General features: G+C 39.4%; 1 protein-coding gene across 1 annotated transcript in view; it reads left to right on the forward strand.

The window, feature by feature from the left end:
• The window catches only part of MALRD1 (MAM and LDL receptor class A domain containing 1), a 779,242-nt gene that overhangs the window by 80,965 nt on the left and 678,335 nt on the right, over positions 1-19,942 (forward strand). Inside the window, exons 9-11 of the mRNA XM_047865740.1 lie at positions 817-1,024; positions 11,986-12,132; positions 18,868-18,965. Coding sequence (XP_047721696.1) covers positions 817-1,024; positions 11,986-12,132; positions 18,868-18,965 — 453 coding nt within the window. The remainder of the gene's footprint in view (positions 1-816; positions 1,025-11,985; positions 12,133-18,867; positions 18,966-19,942) is intronic.

Consider the following 19,942-nt stretch of genomic DNA (forward strand, 5'->3'; position numbering starts at 1 on the left):
GAAATTCTTCTCTGAAAATAGATTTTTATATTTATTATTTTAAATATTCTATTCTTCTGTTGTGTCCCCTTACTATTTGCCTAACATTTCCCTTCTTGCATTCCAATGCTGATATCAGTAGTTTAAAAACCAGATGCGGTTATAGCTTTTGGTCTCTAAGTAGTGATCATACTTATTCTTTTCCCTGAATATTAAAGAAAGAGAGCAGTGAAGATGATGCTCAAGTAACAAGTTTGCAGTCAGGGACATTGCCAAGGGTGAAGTGGCATGTAGTATTTCTTTTGCTCATGGGTGGGTTCTCAGAGGTGTCAGTGGATCTGCTATGCCCATAGTCTTTGTCCTGGTCCCTTGGGAGGCATATATTATGGACTGCTGACCTTTCTTAAATGTAGGGCTTTTGTCATTCAGACCAATTATACATGTGGGTCAGGCTTCTCAAGTAGGAATTTTATTGGTTGTGTTTGCTTCTCTTTCAACAGGTGTTTTTCTCAGTAACTATTAAATGTCTATTATTCTTTTTTGGAGAGTTATTTTTTTAAATTATTTTTTTACATTTACATTTATTTATTTTTGATAGAGAGAGACAGAGCATAAGTGGGGGAGGGGCCGAGAGAGGGGGAGACACAGAATGTGAAGCAGGCTCCAGGCTCTGAGCTGTCAGCACAGAGCCCGGGGCGGGCTTGAACTCACAAACCGTGAGATCATGACCTGAGCAGAAGTCGGACACTTAACTGACTGAGCCACCCAGGTGCCCCTGGAGGGTTCTTTTAAAGGAGATTATCAACTCATAAATTGTTCATGTTTTTCCTTTTTAAGATTATCTTTGAAGGGACTATTCTGAGCCAGAAAGGTTTTATTGGGCTGGATCAGCTCTGGGTCTATGCCTGTGCACGTGCTCCCTCCAGAAAGCTTTGCTCTACAGAGGAATTCACTTGTGCTAGTGGCCAGTGCATCGCCCAGGAATTGGTCTGTGACTCTCAGCCAGACTGTTCTGATGACAGTGATGAAGACCCGGCAACTTGCTGTAAGTGAGTTAATGATTTACTTCTTCACATGCTCACATTCACGACTGTGGTTGGATTTAAAAGTCTTTGCACCGAGTGAGGTAAAGTTAACATGTATGAAATACGATGAATGTTTATTCTCACTCTGAAGCTATTAGCACTATTCTTTGTGGGGGTCTCTAAGCTAACTTAAGGCTTTGGTACTTTTTGTTAATACTGAAAACTTTGTTGAACAAGTGAGTAATTGTATTATGGTATGTGTGCGTTTTAAAGAGGAAAATGGGTGGGAAGGGCAACACCTTTATACTTTTCCCTTTGGAGACATATATTATGGATTGCTGACCTTTATTAAGTGTAGGGCATTTTGCATTCTGACCAATTAGACAGAAAGCTGTGGGGAGGGTTTCAAGAGGAGGGCTGCCATTGCCTTCTAGGCAGCCATGATGCCTGTAGAAATGTCAGCCGTGGTTGGTATTCATGACTGGGCAAAATTTAGGTCCAGCACCTCCCTTTTAGGATTTTTATGGAGAGGCTTTGATAGGAGTGATGACAAGAAGTCCCATTATTATTCAAGTCTACTTGTATTTGAAAGGAAATACAATTTAATTTAAAACCCAAATGATGGTTCCCATATGAGGTAACTTAGCAACTAAGATACTTGCGTCTCTTTGGAAACAATGAATTCTAATTAAATGAATCCAAATCCCGTATCACAAACAAGTGGGTTTTATTATTAAAAATTTGCCATTTGTTTTGCTGCAGTTTTAGTGATGTATTTTGTTGAAAGAAATATTACAACGTGTCACTTTTTAAATGAAAAGTTCTTTGTACAAAATGCTTCTGTTGATCGGTAGGGATTTTATTAAGAGCAACGGAACAGGATGCAGGAAAGAGGAGATGGGAAAGCGAGGGAGAAATCCTCTGCCTGTTTTTATTTTTATTTTTTTTTAATTTTTTGTTTTTAACGTTTATTTATTTTTGAGACAGAGCATGAACAGGGGAGGGGCAGAGAGAGAGGGAGACACAGAATCTGAAACGGGCTCCAGGCTCTGAGCTGTCAGCACAGAGCCCGACACGGGGCTCGAACTCATGGATCGTGAGATCATGACCTGAGCCGAAGTCGACTTTTAACTGACTGAGCCACCAGGCACACCCCCCCCCCCCCCGGCCTGTTTTTAAACAGCAATTCCATTAATGCCTCAGACACTTGGTTTTAATACTAGATTAAAAAAAAAATCTACTTACCAGTATAATCTTGGTGGAATTTTTGGGTACAGTCTTTTTTCACTCAAAAAATATGTGAGGACAATTCATTTTCTCTAATGTGTCAGTTTCTTTTCTTTTTAAAAAAAATGTATTGAGCTTATTTATTTTGAGAGAGAGAGAGAGAGAGCGAGAGAGAGCGCGCACGTGCGTGCACACAGTGGGGGATGGGCAGAGAGAAGGAGAAGCAGAATTCCAAGTAGGCTCCACACCATCAGCACAGAGCCTGATGCAGGTGTTGAGAACTCACTGTGAGGTCATGGCCTGAGCCGAGATCAAGAGTAGGTTGCTTAACTGACTGCGCCACCCAGGCACCCCTGTCAATGTCTTTTCTGTGCCTTAAAATTTCTTACAAACAATTTGGGTCATTTCTTTTGGAGAAATTCACCTTACTAATAGTTTGCACTATTCTTGGGTTCATTGGCTGAAAGTAAATATATTTCTTCTCTTTTCAATTGCACATATCACATATCGACACTTAGCTTTTTTCCTCCCTTTTCCCCCCTCCAGTGAAGGGTTTTTTATGTTCTCCTTGTAATTGTTTCTTTTTTTGTAAATCAAATTCCACCCGGAGTATCAGTAGATATTTTAGCATTTGATTTTGAACATATTTTCCCATTTCTCTTTTTTTCTTGTAGTTTCATTGGTTACATAGTTGGGATTTTTCCAGGGGAGTGTATCTTGATACCATTCTGCTATTTCCTTTGAGCGAAGGGACAGATGTCTGTGCTTTTCAACAAATAGTGTTATTTCCTAGTGTGTTAAATTTTCCAAATTATGTCATTTCATTTGAACAAAGAAAACCTGACATGTTTGCTTGATTGAGACCAACTTCATATAGAGGGTGTGACATAAAAATGTAGCCATATTACGTATTATGAAATATTTATATATTGGTGCATACGTGTCCATATATTTTGATGCTGACATGAGTATTTCGTGTACATATTTGTTCAGTTTTGTTTTGAGGAAGTTATAAAGCAATCGAATTACTAGAATTTATATTACACTACTTTGGGTGCTAAAATAATATATTTGTGCATATATACACATGCTTATATATATTGTTACACACACATATATATTGTTCCCTTTGAAATTTAAAACCACCTTGAAACATTCTACACCTACTTTAAATTTGTATTTTACAAATTGCGTTTGTAACGCAAACTTTTCTTATGGTTTCCCATGTTCATAAAGCACAAGCAACATGCTTTTATACCTTCCTTTTATCCCATTTGAGGATGGATCTCTAGGACTGTGTAGCTTATATATGCAGTTTGAATAGCACGAGTACTTACTGGAGACTCAGGAAATATTAACTAAAGAATACTGTTAGTTGGGATTATGGAGTCAGTGTGCTTTTCCCAAAAGTCACACTCAGTCAGGTGTTCTTTCATTACCAAGTTCCTCTTAATTTTAGATACTTTTAACAAGAGTAGTTGACCGAGCCTCTAGCCCCATGCCTTTTATAAAGCAGTTAATTGTTAAGTGAAAAGGAGTGTTGCTAGAGTTTTGCTACTCTGGTGTACTTTGTGGACCAGTGGCATCGGAATCATCTAGGAGCTCTTTTGAAATACAGACCCTCAGGCCATAGCCCAGTCTTACAGAACCCAAAGTTGGCCATTAACAATGTCTCAGGTGGTTCCTCTGCATATTAAAGTTTGAGAACCGCTGAGCCAAACAGTCTTCAGAAATGGAGCCACAGCTGAGAGAGAAAACAAATGGGTATATAAAAAATAGACTTAAGGCAAACTAGTCAAGAGAGCTTTCACGACAGAAGCTAAAACTCCCATAACTAATTCCTGAGAGCATCACTATAATACCAAACGATAGATTTTATTTTTTAAATTTATTTATTGAGACACAGAGACAGCACGAGTGGGAGAGGGGTAGAGAGAGAAGAGAGAATCCCAAGCACACTGTCAGCGCAGAGCCCGACCGGTGGCTCGAACTCAGGAAACCGAGATCAGGACCTGAGCCAAAACCCAGAGTCTGATGCTTAGCCTACTGGGCCACCCAGGCACCCCGAACGATAGATTTTAAAAGCAGTTTTATTGAAGAACAATGGACGCACAACAAATGCACATACTTAATGTCTGTGATTGTTGAGCTATACACCTAGTCTTTGTCCAGGAGCTTTTCTGTGTCCTTTTTTTTTTTTTTTCAATATATGAAATTTATTGTCAAAATGGTTTCCATACAACACCCAGTGCTCATCCCAAAAGGTGCCCTCCTCAATACCCATCACCCACACTCTTGTAAGAACACTGAACGTGAGAGTTTTACCCTTTTAACGTGGTGGGGCAGCACGTGTGGCCGCACACACGGGGACAGACGCTGGCCGGTTACCGTAGCGTGCGCCCCCTACTCGTACCCGGGCGGCTCGCCCCGCCACCTTTCGCCGCCCTGGGCCCGGGGCGCAGCGGGTCCGGGGGCCGGCGGCACCTGGGCGGGGACTACCCTCCCGCTTCCTCTTCCGCGGCCTCGCGGTCTTCACAGGCCTCCCCGCGGCGGACGGCCGCCCTGGGCTTCGACAGCTCGCGGCGGGCGGGCGCCGCTCTTGGCCCTCCAGCAGGTGGGTGCCCTCCAGCAGGTGGGTGCCCTCCAGCAGGTGGGTGCCCTCCAGCAGGTGGGTGCTCCCCGCGGACCCAGCAGCTGCCCCCGGGCCGTGCCGGTGAACCGGCGCCGCGAGGTCTAGGGGTCGTGTTCGCTGGGAAGCACTTAACGCTGCTGTGCAGGGATCCCCGACCCCGACCCCGCGTTCGCGGCGGGCGGCGGCGGCGGCGGCGGCCCCCCCACCCCACCCCGCCCCGCCTCGAGCTCTTCCCGCGCGCTGTGGCCGTGGCCTCGCCCGTGGCCTCCTGACACCGCGCCGCCTCCCGGAAGGGGGCGACCCCGCGGCGAGCGGGCGCAGGCCGGGGGATGCGGGGAGGCGTGGCGGCCCCCAGCGGCGGGCGCCCGCGTGCTCGGAGCCCGGGCCGGCGGGAAGGCCCGGGACCGCGGTGACACCGGGAGCCAGCCCCGAGGGAGCGAGGCGTCCCGCCGGGCAGCCCCCCGCCGGGCCGGGAGCTCGCGCGCTTCCAGTTCTTCGAGCAGAAATGGGGCGGTTACTGCAAGGACCGCAGCAGCCGATGGCGCAGTGCCCAGGTATGTGGGTCCAGGGCACCCCCAAGGTTTCCTTCGGGCAGGCTTGCAGAACTTGTCAGACAGAAGTCTTAGAACTTTCGCGAGTGGAAGAGTGCACCTGTCAAAGTTGTAAACAGACTCCATGCCTCTGCTCCGTAAAACTTCGCCGCGCCGACCCTAAAAGTCCCTGTCATCGAGATTTGTGGGGGAGTTTCAAAGGCAAACACCTGTGACAGCACTTTGAGCTTCAAATACATCGTTTAAACGAAGGGGAAAAACGGTCCTGCCGAACGTGTCTTAGCGAGCAGCTAAGTGAGGTGTGTTTTTTTTTTCTTCCCATGCCCCTTTTCTGTCTCTCCGTTCTGAAAATAATTTATGAAAGGCCGTATTTTCGACAAAGCCCTAAATAGAAGTATTACAAAAAAAAAAAAAAAAAAGCACAGTATTGTTGACTGTGTAGTGTGCAGGAGACTTCTAAACGAATTCATCTTGCATAGTTGACGCTATACCCATTGAACAACAACCCACCATTTCCCTGTACCCTTGGCCCCTGATAACCACTGTTCTGTTTTCTGCTTCTAGGAGTTTTAATATTTTAGATACCTCACATAAGCGGAGTCATTATGCTAGGTGAAATAAGCCAGTTATTGGACAAATACTGCATGATTCCAAACAATAGATTTTTGACATTTACTAATATGATCCTGTATAAAAGAGGGACATTGCATTGCAATGTATTTTTAAATATTTCTTTTAAAAACTTATCTATGTATTTTTGTGAGAGAAAGAGAGAGCAAGCATGAGTGGGGGAGGGGCAGAGAGAGAGAGAGAGAGAGAGGAAAAGGGTGAGAATCCCAAGCAGGCTCTGCACTGTCAGCGCAGAGCCTGATGTGGGGTTTGATCCCACGGACCTGTGAGATCATGAACTGAGCTGAAACCAAGAATTGGACTTCTAACAGACAGAGCCACCCAGGTGCCCCTATTTTTAAATACTTCTAATAAAATAATTAAAATATACCTTGTTCGAAACATATCTAAAGGCATATACATTTGCAAGCTGAACAATTTACATATAAAATATACCTAATTTCTAGACACATTCCACGTGGATGAACCCTAAAGCCATTATGCTAAATAGCACAAGCAAGTCACAAAAAGACAAATATTGTATAATTCTACTTACACAAGGTACACAGAGGGGTCAAATTCATAGAAACAAAGCAGAATGGGGGTTGCCGGGGTGAGGGGAGGGAAAGATGGGGAGTTGGTGTTTACTAGGTATAGAGTTTCACTTTGTAACGATGAAGAAGTTCTGGACTATGCCTGATGGTGATGGTTACACAACAGTGTGAACATACTTATTCTACTGAACTACACTTAAAATGGTTAAAAAGATAAGCTTTATGCCACCTATATTTTACCACACAAAAATAAAATAATTTATATGCCCTTTTCAATCATAACATGGAAAAAAATTGTATATGTGTTTCAAAAAGGATGCAAGGTTGGACAGATCTGTGTCCGAATCAAATAGTATGGGAAACTCTGGTGGAAAAAAAAAAAGTTCTTTTAATTGTAGGATTCTTCAGAGCATTTAAAATGCTAGTACTTTAAAGTACACTTTAAAGGAGAAGTCGGAAAAAAACAAAGGAGAAGTTGATACAGTGTTCAAGTGAAGGAAGTTTTAACTAAGAATCCAATGCAGTGCATTTAATGGTCACTGTGGTGCTGTCTCTGGATGTCTTTCATATTTTGAAGAAAAATGTTATGCTAAAAATTTCCTGCAGGCAAGGGAAATAACACATGTAGTGGAGAAAAGATCCTTGTGGCTTTACAGTAAGTATTAAAATGTTTACCTGATATAATCATATTAAGATCTAATATATGCTTATGGAATGCAACATTCCCCATTTATTCCCATACATACTTTTTCCCCCTTATATAACGGAAAAGCGATTTACTTCTGAACTAGAAGATTCATAAATATTTTAATTTTCGTAATCCAGAAGAATTTTCCTCAGCTGCTACAGTGAATTTTTTCTTTGGTCAATATGCTGCAGTGGTTAAATATGCAAGAGAAAGCTTTGTCATAATTTTAAAATATTACTCTGATGAACTCAGCAAAATTTTGCTAAAATTATGAACAATGCCGTTTCTCATGCTCTGATTAGAAATAGTGAAGTGTGTCCTATAATCACGGGAAGTTAAAATAAAAGCAACCAAATAATCAAAAATCACTGTAATGAACACTTATAATATGAATAGATGATTTTTTAGATTTTATAAGTACTTAGCGTTTGACAAATTGGCATTTATTAGTGGCCAAAATGTGTTTGGCTCCCCTGGTTTTTTTTCAGATATTTATAATTGCACCTTAAACTTTTTGAATTATGTAGGGGAATTTTAATGGAAAAACCTAAACTTTGGTGACTGGAATTTGATTTATATTTTATAGCACAGATAAATTCTAGAATACTTTTAAAAATGTCCTTTGAAGTGTACTGGGATGACTGTCATTGGTAGAAACAGCTGAGCAATTCAGCAAGATTTTTACAGAGGTGACTGTACCATTTTGCTTCCACATCCACCTATCTTTAGGGTGATGGATTTCAAAAACAAATGTTCATTTTTCAAAGGACAGGGTGTTTCTCATGTTTTGTGGAAAGTGCAACGATTGACATTTTAACTGGTGAAACATCGAGATGATGAAAGAGATCAATTTTTCTCCCAGTGCCACATTTCAACATTTACATGACCCAAAGTTATTTTGTCTTGAAATCCTCTTTATATCTTTGCCTTTCAGTGACATAGACACAGTTGGGAAGAGCCTATGGAACAGTGGGGTAATGTTTGTGTCACATTGTACTTTCCATCCACAGTTATTGGTCTTATTGCCAATTCACAGTATTGCCTAGTTGGGCAATAGGATGGTTACTGGTTAAATCAGTGGCTACCTGCAGTGAATAAGATTGCTATTTGCACGGATTTATTTCCTTTGTATATTAATATGTATTGCCCAACAGGGCAATGTTGAATTTATTACCCAAACAGGAATGCTTGAGAGGGAGAAAAAAAGAGGTTTTAATTGTTATGCTAGGACAACAGGCATAAACTGTGGCAACCTAGATGGGTGGTCACCCCATCCATGGAAGATTTTCTATTCCAGGGAGGTATATTCCAGGGGAGAATTTTGGGTACCCTTGGGAGTAGGTGGAAAAGTTCCTTACCATGTCCAAAACCAAGGATTTGGAACCTTTAAGCACATTTCAGAGGTCAGATATGTGTTTTGAGTCTTGCGTGTTTCTACACTCTACCAACTGAGAAGAGTCTGAGGTCACCTAATAAGTGGCAAAGTTCATAGAGAACCAAGGAATTAGACCAGAGGATTTTCCAGATGGCCCGGGAAACAGTCACAGCTTGTTATTGGTGCTTAAGACTGTCAAAAACCAGAAGAGATTCTTCTTTGAGGATTAACTTTTTATCAGTAGTACCCTCTGAACTCTGTAGCCAGAGCTGAGTAAAGAAAAACACATCCAGAAGGTTTCCAGTTAAGTATATGGTTGAATGGCATTTCCTTGTCGTGTGGATTCACCCTTAGGTAGTATGCAACATCTTTTCATTATTATAATGTAGTCGTGTTTGTTTTTTGGGAAATCCATTTCAGGGAGAAGACAATATTTGCTTGTAAAGAAAAAAATAGCATTATATATCAGTTATATGACTGTCTAAACAAGCATGCTCTGAGATCTAAATGTTTACATGTAGAGAAAATTTAAGTGGTAGTGTTACTTGCATAGTGGACTTCAGTGTTTTAAGAGTTGACACGTTAATGATGAACTATCTGGTCATGCAACCAGGCATCCCTGTTTATAGAAATTTGAAGATCCTTTGATTATTAAGACATAGTGAGCTCATTCAATATACTGGTCACTTTGGTCATATTATTTAAAATCGAAAATAATGGTTAGGAGCAGGCATATGGTAGTGTAGTCCCTGGTTTAGGGAGGCTTCATAGTTAAAGAGCTTTGTTGGGGCGCCTGGGTGGCGCAGTCGGTTAAGCGTCCGACTTCAGCCAGGTCACGATCTCGCGGTCCGTGAGTTCGAGCCCCGCGTCCGGCTCTGGGCTGATGGCTCAGAGCCTGGAGCCTGTTTCCGATTCTGTGTCTCCCTCTCTCTCTGCCCCTCCCCCATTCATGCTCTGTCTCTCTCTGTCCCAAAAATAAATAAACGTTGAAAAAAAAAATTTAAAAAAAAAAAAAAAGAGCTTTGTTGACAGACATTTCAAAGCCCAGATGTTCTGTTTATTAAATTTACCACAGACAAGTACTTAGAGCTGCTTTTCTCTTTGAGGGGTGATTACACTTACTGTGTGGGGTACTTGAGAGGACTAATGGTACTGTATGCAAAACCCCCGGCACCACACTGGGTACTTCCAGTCACATGTCTGTTGTTCGTATTACTAAAGATAATAGGATTAAAAATTTTTTTTTAATGTTTGCTTATTTTTGAGAGAGAGAGAGAGAGAGAGAGAGAGAGAGAGACAGACAGACAGAGCTCAAGTGGGGGAGGGGCAGAGAGAGAGGGAGACACAGAATCCGAAGCAGGCTCCAGGCTCTGAGCTGTCAGCCCAGAGCCTGATGCGGGGCTCGGGCACAGGAACCACGAGATCATGACCTGAGCCGAAGTTGGATGCTCAACTGACTGAGCCCCCCAGCTGCCCCAAGATGATAGCATTTTGATCCTAGGGAGCTTGTTAAAACTTGGAGTTTGTCAAAACTTCGGGTATGTTTTGACCAAGAATTATTTTGTCCCAGTGCTGTAAAAATGCATATGCATGAAAAGGAGTATTTGGAAATAAATTCTTAAATTGTATTAATTTACTCCCCAAGCTATTACCTAAGATAGCCTGATACTATGATTCTTATTGTAGGTAAAGGGAATTTAAGCTCATAAAAACTAATTTCTCAAAAGCACAAGTCAAGTTGTTGCAATTTCTAGTTTACTGCCCAGTCTTGCTGCATTTTTCTTACTAATTTGGTGGCAAAAGTGGTAAAGATGCTATGAAGCTTACCCCAAACATGGAATTAATCTAGAACTAGTTCTTTTTTAATTTTTTTTAATAATTTTTTTTTCAACGTTTATTTTTGGGACAGAGAGAGACAGAGCATGAATGGGGGAGGGGCAGAGAGAGAGGGAGACACAGAATTGGAAACAGGCTCCAGGCTCTGAGCCATCAGCCCAGAGCCCGACGCGGGGCTCGAACTCTGGGACCGCGAGATAGTGACCTGGCTGAAGTTGGACGCTTAACCGACTGCGCCACCCAGGCGCCCCTAGTTCTTTTTTTAAAGTTATTTTATGTATGTATGTATGTATTACTTTTTTCCCAAGTTTTAATTTAAATTCAAGTTAGTTAACATACACTGTTATATTAGCTTCAGGTGTAGAATTTTAGTGATTCATCACTTACATACAACACCCAGTGCGTATCAGGACAAGTGCCCTCCTTGATATTCATTACCTATCTAACCCGTCCCTCCACCCACCTCCCCTCCAGTAACCATCAGTTCTCTAGATTTAAGAGTTTGTTTCCTGGTTTGCCTCTCTTCCCCCCACCCCGTTCATCAGTTTCTGGAATTCCACATATGAGTGAAATCATATGGTATTTGCCTTTCTTTGACTGACTTATTTAGCTTAGCATATTGTCTAGCTCCATTCATGTCATTGGAAATGGCAAGATTTCATTCTTTTTGAAGAATACACACACACGCACACACACACCCCGTATCTTCTTTATCCATCCAACAGTTGATGGATATTTGGGCTCTTTCTATAATTTGGCTATTGTAAATAATGCTTCTATAAACATTGGGGTGCATCTATCCCTTCAGGTCAGTATTTTTGTGTCCCTTGGGTAAGTACAATTACAATTACAATTACTAGTGCAGTTACTAGGCCATATGATAGTTTGATTTTTAACTTTTTTGAGGACCCTCCATACTGTTTTCTTTTGTGACTAATGTAGAAACATAAGTATTTCCTGACTTTTTAGTTGTATATTAAGAGGGAGACGAAAAGCAAAGTCAGAATGTCTCATTTACCTGCAATTCCACTGTGACTAGGCAATTTTTTTTTTTTGGAGAAACTATTAAAATAGTGTAATAGAATGAATACCAAGGCACCAACCGTAAACTGTTTGGGTGTCCAGAATCAATTCCCCTCTTTCAAATGGATCTTTTTAAACTACTGACTGAGCTGTTGAATCTTGTTGGTCTTGGCAGAGGAATCAGTTACTCCCTGCAAAGAAAGCTCTACTTTGATGGTGCATCACTGAGCACAGTAGAGATGGCCACAGCCAGAATGAAATGTGCCAAACTTGTAGTTAGAAGAATGTAGAAGGGCGATGCCTCACACATCACATGGAAAACTCTGAGGGAAAAGTAAACTATTCTGGTATTCAGAAAACGATTATTACAAAGTGGAACGATTGTTCTGCCCTCCGAAGTTAATTGGCTAATATAAAGTCTGTATTTCAGGAATTATGTTTCCTCCTTAATTTCTCCTCATCTGTTTTTCCCCCCATGCATAACAGCACATCATCTCACGTGTGATTTTGAGTCTGGTTTCTGTGGTTGGGAACCACTTCTCACAGAAGATTCACACTGGGAGTTCATGAAAGGATTGGCCAGTGGAGACAACCACCTACCTGATGCTGATCACATAGCAAACACAAATAATGGTAGGACGTTTTCCTCTTAAAAAAATGTTTGTTGTCTTTCATGTTGCAGAATGGTGCTACTATGTATTTTCATTTCTAGCTATAGACTATATACATAGAACTCTGGTTTGTCTTGCTTTAAACTGTCATGATCAACATGATAATTTGTAATTAATTGCGTTTCCCGAAAAGAACATTGTTTTAATAAACAATGTTTTTCTTGCCACATTTTTTTTTTTTACTTTTTGTTTTATAATTTTTTTTAATGTTTATTTTTGAGGGATAGAGCGCACAAGTGGGTGAGGAGCAGACAGAGGGGGACAGAAGATCAGAAGCTGGCTCTGTGCTGACAGCAGAAAGTCTGATGTGGGGCTCAGACTCATGAACCATGAGATCATGACCTGAGCCAAAGTCGGACACTCCACTGACTGAGCCACCCAGGCACCCCTGTTGCCACGTTTTTTACAGGGTTGAAGGCATGAGGGTGGGGGGGAGAGTCTTCTGATAATATTCTCTAGTTGCCAGAACTCATGTACAATAAGTGTGCCTTCTTTTTAGAGCAATCCAATTTTTTCAAAACAGAAAGAAAAATAGTTTAATCTTCTTTCTGGAAACAGAGAACAGAGATTTGGCACCAGCTATAAAATAAATTGACAAATACTTGAATGCAGTTTAATCACTCTTAAAACTTCTTTGTAGCAATCTTCTTTGTCATGTATTTTTTTTTCTTTTTTTTTTTTTTAACGTTTATTTATTTTTGAGACACAGAGAGACAGAGCATGAACGGGGGAGGGGCAGAGAGAGAGGGAGACACAGAATCGGAAGCAGGCTCCAGGCTCTGAGCCATCAGCCCAGAGCCCGACGCGGGGCTCGAACTCACGGGCTGTGAGATCGTGACCTGAGCCGAAGTCAGACGCTTAGCCAACTGAGCCACCCAGGCACCCCCTTTCTCATGTATTTTTAAGCACCATTACAATTCTCATATAGCATCTTAAAATAGAGCAATTATAACAACACATGGCATTTCAATCAAGGTTTGGGAATCTCCAAGGAAAACAGAAGGGTTTTGTTCTATTTTCTCTCTTTTGTGTAGATGTCATTGCCTAGGTATATTAGTATCCTGTTAAAACTTTATACTAACACAACTGTATTGTCAATCCTCTTTAAGCTCATACAACCCTCTTGAACATTATTCTGTCTCTTCTTTGAGATTTCCAAGGAAGTATGCCAAACTAGCAGTGTTGACTGTATTTTAAATTATAGCCATTGCAAACTGGGGTTGGTAGGGGAGCATGTCAATGGATGGAGAGAGAGACTTTGGCCGTCCATCTGTTGTCTAAAACTATAAACCCAGATTATTATTTCACAGTGGAGTAAGGTCCTAATTTGTGTGTGTGTGTGTGTGTGTGTGTGTGTGTGCGCGCGCGCGTGCATGCCTGTTAACCTTATTTTTCCTTTAAGATTTTGTGATGGAGTAGATTAAAGTTTGAAACAGAAAGGACACCTCATTGTCCATCTGTTAAAGTGTAATTTAAATGCAGCAACATTCAACCTTTTTGGTGTACCGTTCACAGAATTTGAACAAACATGTGTAGTTGTATAACTATCAGAAAACTCAAGATCTGAAAGAGTTCCATTCTCCCCCAAATGCTATGCCACTTTGCAGTCAATGCTCATCTCACTTCTAGCCACCGGCATCTAACTGATCTGATTTCTGTCCCTATGGTTTTGCCCTTTCCATAATGTCATATAAATATACTAATGTCCTATGTAGCCTTTTGAGTCTGTCTTCTTTTAATTAGCTTAATGGATTTGACTTTCATCCTTGTTGATTGCAGCTCCTTCCCTTTTTTACTACAGAGTAGTATTCCATTGCATTGATAAAGCGCAGTTTGTTTATCCATTGATCAGTTGAAGGATATTTTAGTTTCTAAATGTTGGTGATTATGAACATGCTATAAGATTTGCATACCTTTTTTGTTTTGTTTTGTTTTTGGACATAAGTTTTCATTTGACTTGAGTACTCTATCCAGTTCCTTTGTTTAATTAATGTTTTCCTTCTGGTGTTGAGTGAAAGGGCCTCTGATTTCTGGCCCTTTCTGACCTCTGGGAAATATTCCACTTGCGCCTTTTAGAAGTTGAAGTTCCAGCTTCACTCAAGTTTCCTCACCTCCATGCACTGGTCAGTACTCAGGTGGAGATTTGGGGGAGGGGGAGACTCTGTGGATCTCTGGATCTCTCTCTCTGCAGCCCTGTCCTCCTGTCCTCTGCCTTGTGGACTCTAGCCAGTTGAGTGTCCCCAAAGTGGCATCTCCATCTTTTCAATTTGAAGAGACTGTCACACTCCTTCTGGCTCCCCACTCCCTACACGGCAGCTGGAAACTGTTTAGGCAGTAAGCTGGGGAAATTGTATGGCACAACTCATTTATTTTCCCTGTCTTAGAGATCATTGTCCTGTGATCCTACATACTCATTGTCTTACATTTAAAATTCTTTTTGTTTGTTTGCTTCATTTCTTTGGTCTGGATATGCTATAACATATCTAGCTATCCTCTTATTGAGTGACAATATCATGACGGTGCTTTAAAATCCCTTCTTGTACACACCTTGTTATATAGGGTGCTTTCAGTTCTATGCAATGAACAGCTATGAGTGAGACTGCTAGGTTTTTACAGAAAGATATGTACCTTCCCTTCAAATCTTAACACTTAAAATTCCAGTAGCAAAATAAGAGTGCTTTTCTCCCATGTGTCTACCAGCAGCAGGCATTATAGTCTCTTAAATTTTTCTAATCTGTGGGTATAAAATGGTTGCTCATTTGTAATCTTTATTGTATTTTACTGGAAAAGATCTTTTCAAATATTTCTAATCTCCTAGATTATTTAGAGCTTAATTTCTCTAAAATTCTGAATCTTTTAGTGTATATATTTTAAAAATGTTTTGTTAAATTTTTTAGGTTTTTGATAGGTTTTCAGCTCTTATAATATTTTAAAAACTGTTTTTGTTTGCTGGTATAGAGAAATGCCATTGTATTTTACATATTGATCCTGTACGCAATGACCTTGCTAATTTTATTTATTATAGCTAAGTGTGTGTGTGTGTGTGTGTGTGTGTGTGTGTGTGTATGAACCTAAAATAATTGTGAATATATATGCATATATTATTTTATCTGCAAATAATGACAATTTTATTTCCTTCTATCTGAATGTGAAGCCTTCTGTTTTCTTTGTTTCATTGCACTGGCTAGTTATTCTGGGGAAATGTTGAATAGAACAGGTGATAGCTTCTACACTTGTTCTTATTTCAGAAGAAAGCTGTTAATAACTCAACCTTAAGTGCTATATTTGCTGAAAGATTGTTTTGCTTTATCAGATAGCGATGTTCCCTTCTATTCATAATGTGGTTTTTTTGTGTATATATATATGAATGTATGTTAAAATTTGTCAAATGTTTTTTTGAATATGTGATAACCATATGGTCACCATATTATCTTTTTTGTTTATTCATAACATGAATTTTTCAAATATTAAACCACCCTTGCATTCATGAACCAAATCTCATTTGGTTGGTTTTACTTGTTGTATTCTGACTTTTTATTCTTTATGGTAATATTTGTGATATTTATATCATATTTGATTCATTATCAAGTCCTCTATCTAATATTTTCACATCATGTAAGTAGTCCGTTCTAGACCATTACATTAAAAGCGGATGCATGCTTTGCAAAAGATGAGGTTGAGGCTGGCATGGACAGTTTAACCCACAGAGGCTGAGCCCCTCATTGTTTAATTTTTATACTGTGTTTTTCCTGTCACCCCTCTTGGGTGTGTATAAGTGTTTTACAATGAACCGTGCAGATTACCAGGAACAATCTACTCGATATACTATAATTCCATAGTTCTCTTAGTACATTCTGCAAACCAGACTTAAAATAAATCCGGAGACATATTTTTAGAAGTCCCTGGGTCTGGGTTCAGAGTTCATATTCTCTTTACTCCTTACCTGCCCATATAAATATTAAGACTGTATTCTATGTTTTCGAAATATTAAAATTTTCTTAGGATTTTATTTAGCTTGCAAATAAATTTTCACTAAATTAATAATTTTATAATATCTTTCCATTTAAAAATATATTATCTCTTCCTATTTAATAACAGGGTTTATGGTCTTCTACAAGTTTTTATAATGTTCTTCATAAAAGTTCTGTCCTTTTCTTGTTAGACTTATTCCTACATATTTTGCATTAATGTAATTGTGAAGAGAGTATTTCTCACCATTTTTATGTCTAGGGTTTTATTGTTAAAGTTAAAAAAAATGATTTAACCTTACCAAATTCTCTTATTAATATTTGTCATTATATAAAAACGTAAGTCTTGGGGGTATCTACTGTTAGGAATATATTATTGGCAAAACATGGAAACTGTCTCTATTTTTTCTGTTATGATTACTAAATATATTATTTTCTTGACAATTGCATTCACTAGACCTATGAGATAATGTTAGTCTAAGATAATTAATATTATCTGTTATTAATAATCATGACATAAATCTCTACTTTTTCATTTTAATGAAAATAACTTTGTTGTTTGCCATTTAGGATATTTATTTTGGGGTTGATCATTAATCTTCATTTAATTGTTTACTTCTAATATTTTTTTAATTAAAAAAATTTTATGTGTTTTTATTTTGAGAGAAAGAGACAGATTGTAAGTGGAGGAGGGACAGAGAGAGAGGGAGACACAGAATCTGAAGCCGGCTCCAGGCTCTGGGCTGTGAGCATAGAGCTCGATGTGGGGCTTGAGCTCACGAGCTGTGAGATCATGACCTGAGGTGAAGTTGGACACTTAACTGGCTGAGCCATCCAGGTGCCCCTACTTTTAATACTTTCTTAAGGTTATTTTCTTTGCAATGGCTATTTTTTGGCCACAGGATTTTCAGTATTTGTTGATCCAAGTCTGATTTTACCCTTTAATTTGTTGATCTATTTGACTATGTTGATAGAGTGGCTAGATTAAACCAAGTTTCCATTCTTGGAAAGCACTGATTGGTCAGGACATATTTTTTGGATAAGGATTTCGAATGTAATTGATAAGTTCTTAATTAGAATTTTATACTATGATCATGAGTGACGTTGCTCTGCAATTTATTTTTTATGTTCCTATTTCCATAACTTTTAAATTAGAGCTATCTGGCAATGTAAAATGAGTTGAGCTCCATATATCTCTAAGACTTAAGATCCCTTGAATAATGTTACAAATATTCCTTAAAAATTGATTAAAAGTCACCTGTGGTGCCAGACATTTCCATAAGATTTTTTTTCATCACTTTACAAGTCATTTTTGTGGTAAAACCAATTTATTCAAACCTTCTGCTTCTTTTAGATTTTGCAGTTTTAGTTTGTATGTCCCATCCTTCAATTAACTGCTTGTTTGAAATTGTGCATATTGTTTTTAAATGACCAGGGGACCAAGATTTTTGAGTATTTGTTAATTTGTAGAATTTTGGTTGTCTTTTAAAAGTATTCAATTGAGTTTTGCTTGAACCTGGGGATTTTTAAGCTGGAATAATTTTTTCAATATCCTCTTTTCCTATGCTATTCTTTTATTGGTGAAACCATTTAATGAGCTTATATAGTTTCTATCACTCTTAGTTTGAAATTAGGGAATAAGAGGTTTTATTCTTTCCTGTTGGTTTTGGGATTTTAAACCCTGTATAAGGGTTGTTGGCTGGCTCAGTCAGTAGAGGATGTGACTCTTGGTCTCATGGTCATGAGTTCAAGTTCCACATTGGATGCAGAGACTAGGTCGGTGTAGAGCCTACTTAAAAAAAAAAAAAGCTCATATAAAGTGTCCTATTTTTCTCATTCAGATGATACTGCTGATTTGCAGCCCTGGTTGTCCAGTTAAATACATGGTGGTATCTATAAAATAATACATTTTAATTATGAAATCTTTTCCTTCCTGCGTACTTGTATCTAGGAAAATCACCTTCTGAATATGGTATTTTTCAGTCAAAATAGTTGGCTTTCCAAGTTGCCCATCACTTCATGATTATCAAAGGGCAGGATCAGACCTTGACATTGTTCTGCATAGCCTTCCTTGTAAATTTTCAATATTCAATGAGGCTACCCCTGACAGCAGTTCAGACTATGTGATCTTTTGAGCTAAGAGATGTTATCTCCTTGTACATTTGCCATGAGCACATCTACTGTAGTTAAAATCTAAAAGCAGTTATTTTGTTAACGCTCAGATTAGATCTTTAATTAAGCTTTCATCCCCACTAGCACAGACAACAATGTCAAACATGTAAGCCCCAGGAGAAACCAAACTCCACAGGCTGGCATCCTTCAGTACTTTGTGAAGAAACTTAAAAATCATGCTCTCATGAGAATTTCATAAGGGCATGTTGGATATCCAATTGTAAACTTAGAAGCTTCATTTAATTTGATTTCAGATTCTATTTATGACGCGACGTAAGCCAATAAAAATATTTGTTTAGGGGGGTTAGACCAAGAGTTGATTTTAATCCATTGGATTTTATTTTAGATATTTAATGTTATCCATTTGAAAGAACTTTTGGTTATCTACAGAGCTAAATGGTACATAAGTAAAAATGTAATTTTCTTTATCTGATTAACAGTTGAATGTGTGCAAGGATAAGGTGTTAAGAGCAAAGAATTACTAAATATACGATAGTAGAATTTATATCCATGTGCCTTTACAGTTTTTTTTTTTTTTTTTTTTTTTTTTTTTGTAGGATCATTCATTTATTTCAGGTCACATCAATTTCCAGGAGTGGCCAAACTTGGAAGTCCTGTTCTTACAAAAGCACGCACTGCCTCTACCCCATGTCAGGTAACCAGTTATTGGGATTTGCATTGATCATTCTGTGGTTGTAAACTTTTGGGCATGGGTTACTGCTGCCAGTAAATGCCTGCTATCTTTTACTACTGTTTTCATGATGAACTGAGAGATTTATATGAGCTATTTCAGCATGAAATGTCATGTCCTTCCAAAAGACCATTTGCAACATATAACTTCAACGGTTCTTTTTGGGGGCCTATTAACGAATTTTTCTGTCATTTTGTATTCTTTCCACGCAGTCCTTTCAAGAATCCCAAACTGGATACATGCTGCCAAAACTGCTGATTATTTTGGCCAACAGTGTTAATTGAGTAAAATAAAATAATCTACACAAGTGCTTGTTGAGAGTAAGATGAAGGGTGGAAAAAGGGAGATAAACACGGGCACAAAAAAAAGAATTCCTTTTTGTGCAATTTTATTTTTTCATTTAGTCTTTCTGGTGCCAAGTAAACACAGACCAAGCAATACTCAGGCCATTTCAACAGCACAAGAGAGAAGAAAGCAGAGAAGGGCCCTGGAGGCAGACCTGGTTCAAATCTCAGTTTGTAGCAGGATTCTCGCACAGTCGTGACACCGAGGCTTTTCTTTCCAGGAAGCAACTTTATTTGTGCGGGCACCTCTCGGTTGGGCGCGTACCGAAGAACTGAGCCCCAAATGCCATGTGGCGTAGTTTTTTATATGGTAACACACAAACATGTAGTCTGATTAAGTGGTTTCATGTTACAAGGTCCTGAGGGATGTTGTCACCTATGCATATAGCCAGGTTGCCTTGTGTTTTTGTTTTTGTTTTTTTTCCTTAGGATAGGGATCCTATCACAAGTTCTGCCCCAGATAACATACTCTCCTGGAGAGCATCCACACTGGAAGCCTAGTATTAGCTTTTTCACAACCCTTTTTCACAGGGTTGTCAGGATTAAAATGTCGTTAAATAAAGTACCCGACAGAGGATCTGGCGCGTAGATGTTTAC

The sequence above is a fragment of the Prionailurus viverrinus genome, chromosome B4 (assembly GCF_022837055.1).
Source record: "Prionailurus viverrinus isolate Anna chromosome B4, UM_Priviv_1.0, whole genome shotgun sequence".
NCBI classification, from domain to species: Eukaryota; Metazoa; Chordata; class Mammalia; order Carnivora; family Felidae; genus Prionailurus; species Prionailurus viverrinus.